The 13,269-nt window shown below is 45.1% G+C and overlaps 1 protein-coding gene across 2 annotated transcripts in view; it reads left to right on the forward strand.

Annotated features, from left to right (window-relative positions):
• GLI2 (GLI family zinc finger 2) overlaps positions 1–13,269 on the forward strand; it is a 384,400-nt gene that overhangs the window by 319,629 nt on the left and 51,502 nt on the right. For both annotated transcript variants that reach the window (XM_038746220.1, XM_038746211.1), the window contains exons 6-7: positions 9,170–9,371; positions 12,470–12,683. In XM_038746220.1, the coding sequence (XP_038602148.1) occupies positions 9,170–9,371; positions 12,470–12,683 (416 nt within the window). The remainder of the gene's footprint in view (positions 1–9,169; positions 9,372–12,469; positions 12,684–13,269) is intronic.

Raw genomic sequence — 13,269 nt, forward strand, 5'->3', positions numbered from 1 at the left:
CTTAGTACAGTGCTCTGCACACAGTAAGCACTCAATAAATACAATTGAATGAATGAATGAATGAATGAATGAATGGCCATCTCTATATGTTGCCAAGTGCTTAGTACAGTGCTCTGCACACAGGAAGCGTAAATAAATATGAATGAATGAGTGAATGAATGAATAATATTTGACCTAAGTTGCCTTCCAGAAATCAACTTGAAATGATGTCATGAAAGAAAACACTACATTTCAGGAAGCTAGGGTCCCATCGGTCAGAGATACTAATTGTTGAACGCTTATTCTATAAGGAGCACTGTACTAAGCTCTTGGAAGAGAGCAAAAGTGTTAGTAGGCATGATCCCTGCCTTTAAAGAACTTGAAATCTTGTGGGGAAGACAGAAAACAAAATAGTAATCAATCAATGGCATTTACTGAGTACTTTCTGTGTGCAGGGCATAGAGAGGGTGCAAAAGAGTTGAGACACAAGATCCCACCCTCAAGGAGTTTACATTCTAGCTGGCAGAAAGACATAAAAATAAATTACAGATGGGAGAAGTAGTGAAATCTAAGGATATAATAATAATAATAATAATAATAATAATAATAATGGTATTTGTTAAGCACTTATTATGTGCAAAGCACTGAGGAGGTTACAAGGTGATCAGGTTGTCCCACGTGGGGCTCACATTCTTAATCCCCATTTTACAGTTGAGGGAACTGAGGCCCAGAAAAGTTAAGTGACTTGCCCAAAGTCACACAGCTAACAAGTGGCGGAGCGAGGATTAGAACCCAGGACCTCTGACTCCAAAGCCCGTGTTCTTTCCACTGAGCCACGCTGCTTCTCTGATATGTACATATGTACTGTGAGGCTGGGGGTGGAGTATCAAAAGTGGTTAGCCAATAAGGACTGAAGACAGTCAATCAGCAGTCAGTCAGTCATACTTATTGAGCACTTACTGTGTGCAGAGCACTGCAAGGAGCACTTTTGAGAGTAAAATATAACAGACGTATTCCCTACCCACCATTAGCCTACAGTCTAGAGGGGGAGAGGGACATTAATATAAATAAGTAAATTACAGAGATAATAATAATAATGATGATGGCATTTATTTAGCCCTTACTATGTGCAAAGCACTGTTCTAAGCACGGGGGAGGTTACAAGGTGATCAGGTTGTCCCACGGGGGGCTCACAGTCTTAATCCTCATTTGACAGATGAGGTAACTGAGGCACAGAGAAGTTAAGTGACTTGCCCAAAGTCACACAGCTGACATGATGGAGCAGGAATTTGAACCCATGACCTCTGATTCCAAAGCCTGGGCTCTTTCCACTGAGCACAGGAAACACATTAGAGGGGGAATTAGGGTGAGAAGATGACCCAGTGGAAACAGCGGGGAGTCTAAGATAGTGGCCCAAAATAGATGGAAATAGTCTCTGGTTCTCTTTTCTATTCCCCTTTTGTTTGACTTTCGGGAGAAGGCATTTGCTGTCATTGGCTATAAAGTGCTCAAGCAGCTCAACCCCTCCGACTTAACCTTGTTCATCTTCCACTAGGACACAGCCCACCCACTTCACTCCCCGAAAACCCACCTTCTCACTGTATCTCCATCTTATCTCTCTTGTCATCGACCCCTTCCTCCCACCCTCCCTCCATCCTGGAACTCCCTCCCTCCCCCTACATATAGGTAGTCCACCACTCTCCCCATCTTCAGAGTCCTACTAAAAACATGTCTTCTCCAGGAAGCTTCCTTGACTAATCCCTCAATTCCCCACTCTTTTCTCCCTCCTTTGTGCCTAGGCGAGGCGCTGGGACCTATATCTTCTAATCAATTTGATACCCACTGCACCCCCAGCCCCAAGGCACTTATGTACAGCCTTACATTCTGGGGCTTCTCCTATTCATCATTTGTCTCCCCAGCTAGAATGTTAGCTCCTTGGGGGCACGGTTCATGTCTACCAACTATTGGTTTGTACTCCTCCAGTGCTCAATAAAACCACTGATCGATTCATGAAGGGGAATGTGGAGGCGACACAATGTTTGCAGCAGTCAGGCTCCTTCTACAGCCCAGCCCACACACTCCGCTCCTCTGCCCCTAACCTCCTCATTGTACCTTGTTCTCACCTGTCCCGCCGTCAACCCCCAGCCCACGTCCTTCCCCTGGCCTGGAATGACAAACTAGCTCTCTTCCTCCCTTCAAAGCCCTACTGAGAGCTCACCTCCTCCAGGAGGCCTTCCCAGACTAAGCCCCCTTCTTCCTCTCCCCCTCCCCATCCCCCACCTACCTCCTTCCCCTCCCCACAGCACCTGTATATATGTTTGTACAGATTAATTACTGTATTTATTTTACTTGTACATATTTACTATTCTATTTATTTTGTTAATGATGTGCTTCTAGCTTTATTTCTATTTATTCTGATGACTTGACACCTGCCCACATATTTTGTTTTCTGTCACCCCCCTCTGACTGTGAGCCCGTTGTTGAGTAGGGACCGTCTCTATATGTTGCCAACTTGTACTACCCAAGCGCTTAGTACAGTGCTCTGCACACAGTAAGTGCTCAATAAATATGATTGAATGAATGAATGAATGCTGGTGGTCCTTAGCTTAGTGAATAATAATAATAATGCCTGTGGTGTTTTTCAAGTCCTTTCTATTTACCAGGCACTTTACTAAGTGCTGGGGTAAATGCAAGTTAATCGGGATGGGCACAGCCCCTGTCCCACTTGGGGCTCACGGTCTTAATCCCCATTTTGCAGATGAGGAAACTGAGGCACAGAGAAGCGAAGTGATTTGCCCAAGTTCACACAGCTGTCAAGTGTCAGAGCTGGAATTAGAACCCAGGTCCTTCTGACCCCCAGGCCTGGCTCTATCCACTAGGCCACGTTGCTTCTGGAGCAGGAGAAAGGGTTTTGGGCAGGCTTAGAGAAGTCCCATACAAATATTCTGGGTGGAACAAGAATTTCATGGACTTAGAGATTTTCAAAATACTCCTGCAAGGCCTGTGTAGAGCACAGGTGAGCACAAGGATGATGTCCCCTCACAAGATGAGAAGGGATCAGTAAAGCTGAGTCAGTCATCCCACTCCTCGTTTCAGGGAAAGACAATGAAGATTCATTCATTCAATCGTATTTATTGAGTGGTTACTGTGTGCAGAGCACTGTACAAAGCGCTCGGAAAGTACAATTCGGCGATAGCAGTTTTCTGTTTGTTTCTGTGCCGTTGCAGACCAGATGGGGTCTGAGAGTGGAGGAGGAGCTGGGATAAAAAGCAACGTCTTCGGGCCTGCCTGACAATTGTTAATAGGGTCCAGGCTGCTGGCGGAAGGGAGAGCCTGCTCTGAGCTGTCAAATGGCTTTGTATGGTTTTTCGGGTCTTTTTAAAAACTTCTAATTTGCTTTCTGGTCTCCCGAAGTCTCGTTTCTCTCCATAATTGGCGGCTCAGCAGTGTGCTGGGCTTTTGATTCATTTCAGCTCCAATCCCTCCCCTGTTCCCCCCCTTCCCCAACCCCCACTCCTGTCCTTCCTTCTCATCCACACACAAGCTGTTGGAGAGGCCCCAGCTCAAACCCTCACGCTCTTCCAATTGGCTTCTCTTCACCGAGCAGTCACTCAGAATCACAATACTTGGCCCGGTCTTTCCTTCCTCAACACTTTCTCAATGGCACCAGCCCTGGAACAGCCCCGGAGCTTGGAAAACCTAAGCCAGACTCCCAGACTCTGAGCCAAGAAAACAGGGGCGAACAGGCAGTTGGTAATGTTTATGCTTGTGCCTGAAACAATATACGCCAAGCTCAGGGCAGGCAGGCATCTCTGTTTTGTGGGGGACTAACCTCAGTTGGGTTGGAGTAGCTGGTTTCTTGCCTGACGGCTGGCACTGACCCAACTTCTACTAGGGGCCCTGAATGTTTGTCTCGCATGCACTTGAAATCAGGCTGCCCTGGTTGGATTTACAGTAAGAATGCCCCAAATCCAAGTTACACGAACCACCTCTACTGGGTACATATTTAAGTATTTATTTATCATTCATGCATTCTTTCATTCAATCATATTTATTGAGCACTTACTGTGGCAAAAGCACTATACTAAGTACTTAAGAGAGTATAATATAACAATAAACAGACACGTTCCCAGTCCACAATGAGCTTACGATCTTCCGGGGGCGGGGGCGGTGGGGTGACGGACATTAATATAAATAAATTATAGATATGTACATGAGTGCGGTGGGGCTGGGAGGAGGGATGAACAAAGGGAGCGAGTCAGGTTGATGCAGAAGGGATTGGGAGAAGAGGAAAGAGGAGGCTTAGTCAGGGAAGGCCTCTTGGAGGAAATGTGCCTTCAGTGAGACTTTGAAGGGGGAGAGAGTAATTGTCTGTTGGAATTGAGGAGGGAGGGCGTTCCAGGCCAGAGACAGGACTTGTGTGAGGGGTCGGTTGGGAGACAGAGGAAACTGAGGCACAGTGAGAAGGTTAGCATTAGAGGAGCGAAGTGTGTGGGCTGGATTGTAGTAGGAGAGTAGTGAGGTAGGAGGGAGCAAGGTGATTTAGTGCTTTAAAGCCAGTGGTGAGGAGTTTTTGTTGAATGTGTTTTGTTGGACCTTGGACATGTCACTTGACCTCTTTGTTCCTCAGTTTCTTCACCTATAAAATGGGTGAAAAAAAATACCACTTTCCCTCCCTCTTAGACTTTAAACCACTTGTGAGACCTTGGAAAGTCACTTGACCGCACTGTGTCTCAGTCTTTTCATCTAAAAAAAATGGGAAAAAAGATGCTTGCACTCCCATCCTCTTAGACTGTAAGTCACATGTGGGATACCGACTGTGTCTCATCTGGTTATCTTGTACCTATTCTGCACTTAACATAGTACTTGGCCCATAGTAGTAATAATAATAATAATAATAAAATAGTGATATTTGCTAAGCACTTACTATGTGCCAGGCACTGTTCTAAGCACTGGGGTAGATACAAGATAATTGGGTTGAACACAGTCCCTGACCCATAGGGGCCTCACACTCTTAATCCTCCTTTTACAGATGAGGGAACTGAGGCATAGAGAACTTAAGTGACTTGCCTAAGGTCACACAGCAGACAAGTGACGGAGCCGGGCTTAGAATCCGTGACCTTCTGATTCCCAGGCCTGTGCTCCATTCACTAGATATCACTGGAAAAAAAACCAGAATTTTTTTTACAGCTGTTTGATAAAATATTTGGTTAACTGGACCATGAGAAATTCCTACCTCCAGACTTTTAAGCAAGCCATGGTTCCAGATGGCTTCTTGGATTTTAATCTCTTTATTTTGAGGGTCTATTTTTGAGGAAATGGAACCAGAAGGTAAGAACCAGGATGTCCACCAAACATCACCTTTACGTTGAGCAGCGTGTTTTCTTCCTCTCCCCTAGAGACTCCCTGTCTATTCAACAAATACAAGGTATCAGTGGGTGAGCAATTGAGAGTGAGACATTGCCACACTGGTCCTCTGTCCCAGTCAGAGGGCCTCAGAAAGTATGCCTTACTCAAAGGAAAAGCAAGGGAGCCCCTTGCCTTCCGTGAGCCCAAAGGAAGAAAGAGAGAATCTGGACATTAACGGCTTGAGGCCCATTAGATCAGTAGAAGTGGTTGCTTGGCAAATACAGTTACTACTAAAAAAAGGAAAATCTCTTTTTTTATGGTGGTTGTTAAGCCCTTACACTGTGCCAGGCACTGTACTAAGCCCTGCGATAGATACAAGCTAGGCAGGTTGGACACAGCCCATGTCTTACATGGGGCTCACAGTTTTAACCCCCATTTTACAGATGAAGTAACTGAGGCACAGTGACAAGAAGTGAAGTGACTTATCCTAGGTCACACAGCCGACAAGTGGCAGAGGAGGAATTAAAACCCAAGTCCTTCATCAGGGCGGTGCTCTATCGACTAGCCCATGCTGCTTCTCTATCCTGTTCCCACCGCTTCAAATCTCCCTTAGATCCAGTCTCTGACCCTGTCAGACTATCTGTGCCCAGCAGATAAGATAATCAATCCACAATATGTATTGTGCCCAGTGCTTATTATAGTGCCTGGTACATAGTAAGTGCTTAACAAATACCATAATTAGTATTATTATTGTTATTATTGTGTGACTACAGTGGGCAGAGTGTTGTACTAAGCAATTGTAGAGCACAGTAACTGGAGCAGATAAAATCCTTAGCCCTTTAAGGCACTTTCGGTCTAGAAGGAAATTCCCCTAATGTAAGACTCAGGGCAGAGTTTCCAGGGTGTGATTTGGGTTGGTGGGCAATAGGGCTTCCAGGACTGCTTCCATTCTTTCGATTCCATTCATTCATTCAGCTGTGTGACTTTGGGCAAATCACTTAACTTCTCTGTGCCTCAGTTACCTCATCTGTAAAACGGCGATTAAGATTGTGAGCCCCCGTGGGACAACTTGATCACCTTGTAACCTCCCCAGTGCTTAGAACAGTGTTTTGCACATAGTAGATGCTTAATAAATGCCATCATTATCATTATTATTATTATTATTCAGTTCATTCATTCAATCTATTCAGGGGTGATTGTGTGCAGAGGACTGCACTAAGTGCTTGGGATAGTACAATACAACAACGAAACAGACATATTCCCTACCCACAACAAGCTTACAGTCTAGAGGGGCAGCATGGCTTAGTGGATAGGGCACGGGCCTGAGAGTCAGAAGGTCCTGCGTTCTAATCCCAGCTCCTGCACATATCAGCTGTGTGACTTTGGGTAAGTCACTTCACTTCTCTGGGCCTCAGTTACCTCATATGTAATATGGGGATTAAGAGTGTGAGCCCCATGTGGGACAGCGACTATGTCCAATCTGATTAACTTTTATCTACCCCAGTGCTTAGATCTGTGCCTGGCACATAGTAAGCACTTTAACAAGAACCATAATGATTATTCTTCTTCTTATGACTAGATAACACCACTTTTTGATGTCACTGGTCGGTTGGTGTCTCTGGGGGTGTTTTGGGGAGATGGGGCGAACGGTGGACATGGATTGGAAAATGATGGAAATGGAAGTCACTGTAGCTGTCAATGCAGCACAATTCCCCAGTCTCCGGAAAAATGCACACTGCCCAAAAAGCTCCTAGGAAAATGACCGGGAGCCCAGCTCCACTCTGGAGGTTCTGTTGAAAGACATTCCAGCCACCCATAGAACCAAAGAAGCTGAGACTAGGACAATTTTGGAAACATCCTGCTATTTCCTTAGTCTGTAACTCTGTACTTAACCCCAGAGGGTCTCAGGTTCCTCTCTACAAAATGGAGTCAGGGATCGTGATCTGTCTGTAGGAGCAGGGCTGAGCTGCCAGAATCATTTGCGAAGTTCTGTGTGAATCACATTCTCTGGAAACACTCAACAAGAGATTGAGGTTCCCAAGTATTTAAACAGCTCGCACTTTCATCATCTAGCAACCTCCCCATGTTTCAGGCATTCCCCTGGGAGAAGTGAGGGCGAAAGGCTCCCAAGTCCAAGGATGCAGCTGCCTGTGGAATGTGAAATCAAAGACACCTGTTACATTTTGGAGGTTGGGACCTGCTATGTGCCGTGGAAAATCAGCTCTGGAATTTTCAGTTAGGCTGCATGGCTTTCAAGACGTTTCCTAGAGACTTTAATAGAGGAATTCTCTGTTAAGGACCCAGCATTCAGCAGGCCCCATGGAGCATACTCAAATGTCTATGTTACGATAATTTTTCAGTCTTTCTCTTATATGCCCAATACTAAATGTACCCTCGAACAAACACACACACAAATGCACACACACACACACACACACACACACACACACACATATATGTATACAAACGGGATAATATATGATGTTTATGTATTCATGTGAGTACGTGATTAGTGAAAATGAATGGGAAGTAGAACATAAAATAGTTTCAGCCACTCATGAGCTAATAATGAGTTAGAGGAAAAGCAGAGGACATGACCAATTTTAGGGAATTAATTTTGAATACTAAAGCTTTGAACACTCAATAGTGTATTCTTTATGAGCATGTCTTTCATTATAGTGATCTGAAGTTCCCTTGTCAGTAATCAACCAATCAATTATTCACTTTTTATGGTACTTGTTGCATGTTGACTATGTACCAGATACTGTACTAAGTGCTGAGGTAGATACAAGCTAATCACGTTGAACACAGTCTGTGTCCCACCATGGGGCTCATAGCCTTAATCCCCATTTTCAGATGGGATAACTAAGACAAAGAGAAGTTAAGTGAGTTTTAAGTGATTATAATAATAATAATAGTAATGATAGCTTTTTTTAAGCGCTTACTATGTGCCAAGCACTGTTCTAAGTGCTGGGGGGGAGACAAGGTAATCAGGTCATCCCACATGGGCTTAGAGTCTTAATCCCCGTTTTCCAGATAAGGTAACTGAGGTCCAGAGAAGTGAAGTGACTTGCCCAAAGTCACACAGCTGACAAGTGGCAGATCCAGGATTAGAACCCATGACTTCTGACTCCCAAGCCCGGGCTCTTTCCACTGAGCCAGGCTGCTTCTCACGGAACTCTCACTGTGTGTAGTTCACTGTACTAAGTGCTTAGAAGAATACAGTATCACAGAGTTGATAGATACGTTCTCTGCCCACAGATATCTTACCCTCTCTCCTTCCATCAGAATATATATCGCTTGGCTCTTTGCTCAATAGAAGGTTTCAGGGTCCTCACTGTGAAAATCAATCAATCAATCAATCAATCAATCATATTTATTGAGCGCTTACTGTGTGCAGAGCACTGTACTAAGCTCTTGGGAAGTACAAGTCGGCAACACATAGAGACAGTCCCTACCCAACAGCGGGCTTACAGTCTAGAAGGGGGAGACAGAGAACAAAACCAAACATACTAACAAAATAAAATAAATAGAATAGATATGTACAAGTAAGATAAATAAATAAATAAATAGAGTAATAAATATGTACAAACATATATACATATATACAGGTGCTGTGGGGAAGGGAAGGAGGTAAGATGGGGGGATGGAGAGGGGGACGAAGGGGAGAGGAAGGAAGGGGCTCATTCAATCGTATTTATTGAGCGCTTACTGTGTGCAGAGCACTGTACTAAGCGCTTGGGAAGCACAAGTTGGCAACATATAAAGACGGTCCCTACCCAACAAGGGGCTCACAGTCTAGAAGTCAAGTCATCACATGTCTGTTCTGTGTTTTCCCCAGTGTCTAGATTCTCCAGCCCGAGGGTTACACCAAGATTAAGCCGGAAGCGAGCCTTGTCCATATCCCCGCTCTCCGATGCCAGCATCGACCTCCAGACTATGATCAGAACGTCTCCCAACTCCCTGGTGGCTTACATTAATAACTCGAGAAGTAGTTCTGCTGCTAGTGGATCCTATGGACATTTATCTGCAGGGGCGATCAGGTAAAACAAGAATGTGTTTTGATTTGGAATTCTCTTTGCTTCATAGTAGTAATAATAATGCTGTTTATTCAGGTTCCATTGGGTGCACTGCATTATACTAAATGGATGAGAAAGGAAAACACCAGGAATAATAATGACGACGGTATTTGTTAAGCGCGTCTTATGTGTCAAGCACTGTTCTAAGTTCTGGGGCAAATACAAGCAAATTGACGTTGGACATGGCCCCTGTCCCAATTGGGGCTCACTAAGAAATGAATCATCCTCCAGCCCACAAAAAGCTTACAGTCTAATGGTGAAATCAGTCAGATTACTGTATAATTTTATTTTTGTCAGAAAAAAGGATGCTTTTCAATTTTAGAATACAGAATTTCAGGGGAGCAGATCACACTTTCAAATTGCACTTTTTGTGATGAAAATCTAGGAATTGCTAGAGGTATTTATTGGTGATCCATCCTACCGAGGATCAGGTAATGAACGCATAACTTGTGATCACTTTCACATGCCAAGTCCGGGAGAAGCAGCATGGCCCACTGGAGAGAGCTTGGGCCTGAGAGTTGGAGGATCTGGGTTCTCGTCCCCTTTCTGCCCATGGCTTTCTGTGTGACCTTGGGCAAGTCACTTAACTTCTCAATGCCTCAGTTATCTCATCTGTAAAATAGGGATTAAATCATCATCCCTCCAATTTAGACTGTGAACCTCATGTATAACAGGGGTTGTGTCCAACATGATAAGTGTGTGTCTACACCAGGATTTAGGACAGTGCTTAACACATACTAAGCGCTAAATGAGTACCATTGAAAATAGTAAGCCCTTGAATACCAAAATTATTATCATCATTATTATTGCTATGAGTTCCTAAAGTGTGGACTCTATCCACAATAATGAACTGACCGAGAGAATAATAATAACTGTGGTATTTGCTAAATGCTTACTACGCTCCAGGCACTGTTTTAAGTACCAGAGTAGATACAAGTTAATTGGGTTGGACACAGTCCCTGTCCCACATAATGATAATTATAGTAATTATTATGGTATTTGTTAAGCACTTACTATGCTTAACACTTGCTCTGCACACAGTAAGCGCTAAATAAATACGATTGATGATGATGTGCCAAGCACTGTTCTAAACGCTGGGATAGATAAAGGGTAAACAGGTTGGGTGTGGGGCTCACACTTTTCATCCCCATTTTACAGATGAGGTAATTGAGGCACAGAGAAGTTAAATGACTTGCTCAAGGTCACACAGCAGACAAGTGGTGGAGCTGGGATTAGAACCCAGGGCCTCTGATTCCCAGCCCATGCTCTTTCCACTCGGTAATGCTGCTTCAGGCTAACAAGAGCTCAGAGCTTGTGTTACAAAGAAGGCAGATGTGTTCCCCAGACTATCATCATTTTTAAACATGGTCAACTAATAGAATTAGCCAACACTCTCCTACCCCAGGTCTAAAGAAAGGCTACCCACCAGCCTAAAAGAAATGTATTCCACTCTGACCGTCCTCTGTGCCTGTGGGGGTGGTTTTGAAGCAGACAAAAGTACCAGCGGCAGCTCCCAACCACTTTGTAGCATCCACATATTTCATAACAGCCTTCATGATGGCATCAACAGTGGCCAGCTAATGATAGGAAACCTGGCTGTGGAGATGCCTACAGTCAATCAATCAATCAATCATATTTATTGAGCGCTTACTGTGTGCAGAGCACTGTACTAAGCGCTTGGAAGTACAAGTTGGCAACATACAGAGAGAGTCCCTACTCAACAGTGGGCTCACAGTCTAGAAGGGGGAGACAGAGAACAACATGGCTCAGCCTGGGAGGCAGAAGGACCTGGGTTCAAATCCTGACTCCGCCACTCGTCTGCTGTGTGACCTTGGGTGAACTACTTTACTTCTCTGTGCCTCAGTTCCCTCATTCATTCATTCAATCATATTTATTGAGCACTTACGGTGTGCAGAGCACTATACTAGCCGCATGGCACAGTACAAAGAGCCCGGGCTTTGGAGTCAGAGGTCAGGGGTTCAAATCCCGGCTCCACCAATGGTCAGCTGTGTGACTTTGGGCAAGTCACTTAACTTCTCTGTGCCTCAGTTACCTCATCTGTAAAATGGGGATTAAACCTGTGATCTCCTCCCGGGACAACCTGATCATCTTGTAACCTCCCCAGCGCTTAGAACAGTGCTTTGCACATAGTAAGTGCTTAACAAATACCATCATTATTATTATTATTATTATTGGGAAGTACAAGTCGGCAACATATAGAGATGGTTCCTACCCAACAACAGGCTCACAGTCTAGAAGGGAGAGACAGAAAACAAAACAAAGCATATGGACAGGAATTAAGACTGTGAGCCACATATGGAATAGGGACTGTGTCCAACCCGATTTGTTTGTATCCACCCCAGCACTTAGTACAGTGCCTAGCACATAGTAAGAACTTAATAAATACCATAATTATTGTTATCATTATTGTTGTTATTATGCCCCTTGTCTACAAACTGTTCTATTGTCCCCTCCCAAGCACTAAGTACAGTGCTCCCCACACACAGTAAGTGCTTAGTACATAGTACAATGCTCTGCACACAATAAGTGCTTAGTATAGTGCTCTGCACATAGTGAGCGATTAGCACTTTGTACAGTGCTCTGCACAAAGTAAGCACTTAATAAATACGATCGATTGATCGACCTCATTGACTCAATCCCATGTCCATTATGGAGGGACCAAAAATTAAGACCCTGCCAAATGCCATTCTGGATTAGACCAACTGCGGCAACAGGAGACTAAAGTACCGTGCTGGGCACATAATCAGCGCTTGACACATGACGCAGATTATTATTGGGAGTAAAGCATCTCGGGTTTAGCCTGGCTTCTGTGAAGTCCTCCTGAAGTTTCGCCCTTCTGGTCAGTCAGTCAGTCAGTCAGTCATATTTACTGAGCACTTACTGCGTGCAGAGCACTGTACAAAGCACAGAGGACAATATAACCATATATAACAGATGCATTCCCTGCTCTCACTGAGTGAATTTACAATCTAGAGGGGCTGATCTCATTTCCCTCTTCTGTCCCTTGTGCCTATGTGTGTTTGTGTGTGTATGTGTTGCAGCCCAGCCTTCACTTTCCCTCATCCCATCAACCCGGTGGCCTACCAGCAGATCCTGAGCCAGCAGCGCGGCCTGAGCTCAGCCTTTGGCCACACGCCTCCCCTGCTCCAGCCCTCCCCCACGTTCCCGCCGCGCCAGCACATGGCCGTCATCTCCGTCAACTCCACCCCGCCGCAGGTCGCAAACAGCAGCAACTGCATCACGGACCTTAACCAGGTAGGTGGAAGGAGGAGGGGGCCTGGACGCCTTTCTACAGGACAGGCGTAGCGTCGGTAGCCGCCGACAATTTCAGAGACTCCACGTGTTCCGTAACAGCCCCAGAGGTGGCTGGACAGTAGCCGGCTTATGGTCAAAGAGACGCCTCCGGTGATAGCTGACGCAGGAAATTCTGCGAAGAGATTAATTGCCGACTGAGTCCCTCTTAGATGCTTCTCTTCTTTCTATCTGGAAGAGGTTTCCAGATGGAAGATTTAAGTGGGATGATTGACTTCATCTCTGCTTCCTGCCGGTCGCTCATCCACTACCTTCCTAACCACTCTAGTTTGGGAGAAGAGTGTGGAAAATGCAGTAGGAAAGTGCCCCTAGGCTTTATCTCATCCCCTCCCTTCAGCCAGGCTGGTACCCAAACTATTTCAGCAAGGAAATTGCTTACCCTGTTCTCCAGAGAAGGGAATGGCCCGAATTGCCCCGTTGGGCTGTCGTGAAACTTTTCTTTGTGCTCACCTGTATCCCTTGTGCTGCAGCTTCAACCCATTTAGCTTGTTCTCTCCTCAGTGTGGGGTAGGGAACAGCCAATTACCCT

Source organism: Tachyglossus aculeatus, chromosome 1 (genome assembly GCF_015852505.1).
Source record: "Tachyglossus aculeatus isolate mTacAcu1 chromosome 1, mTacAcu1.pri, whole genome shotgun sequence".
Classification (NCBI taxonomy): Eukaryota; Metazoa; Chordata; class Mammalia; order Monotremata; family Tachyglossidae; genus Tachyglossus; species Tachyglossus aculeatus.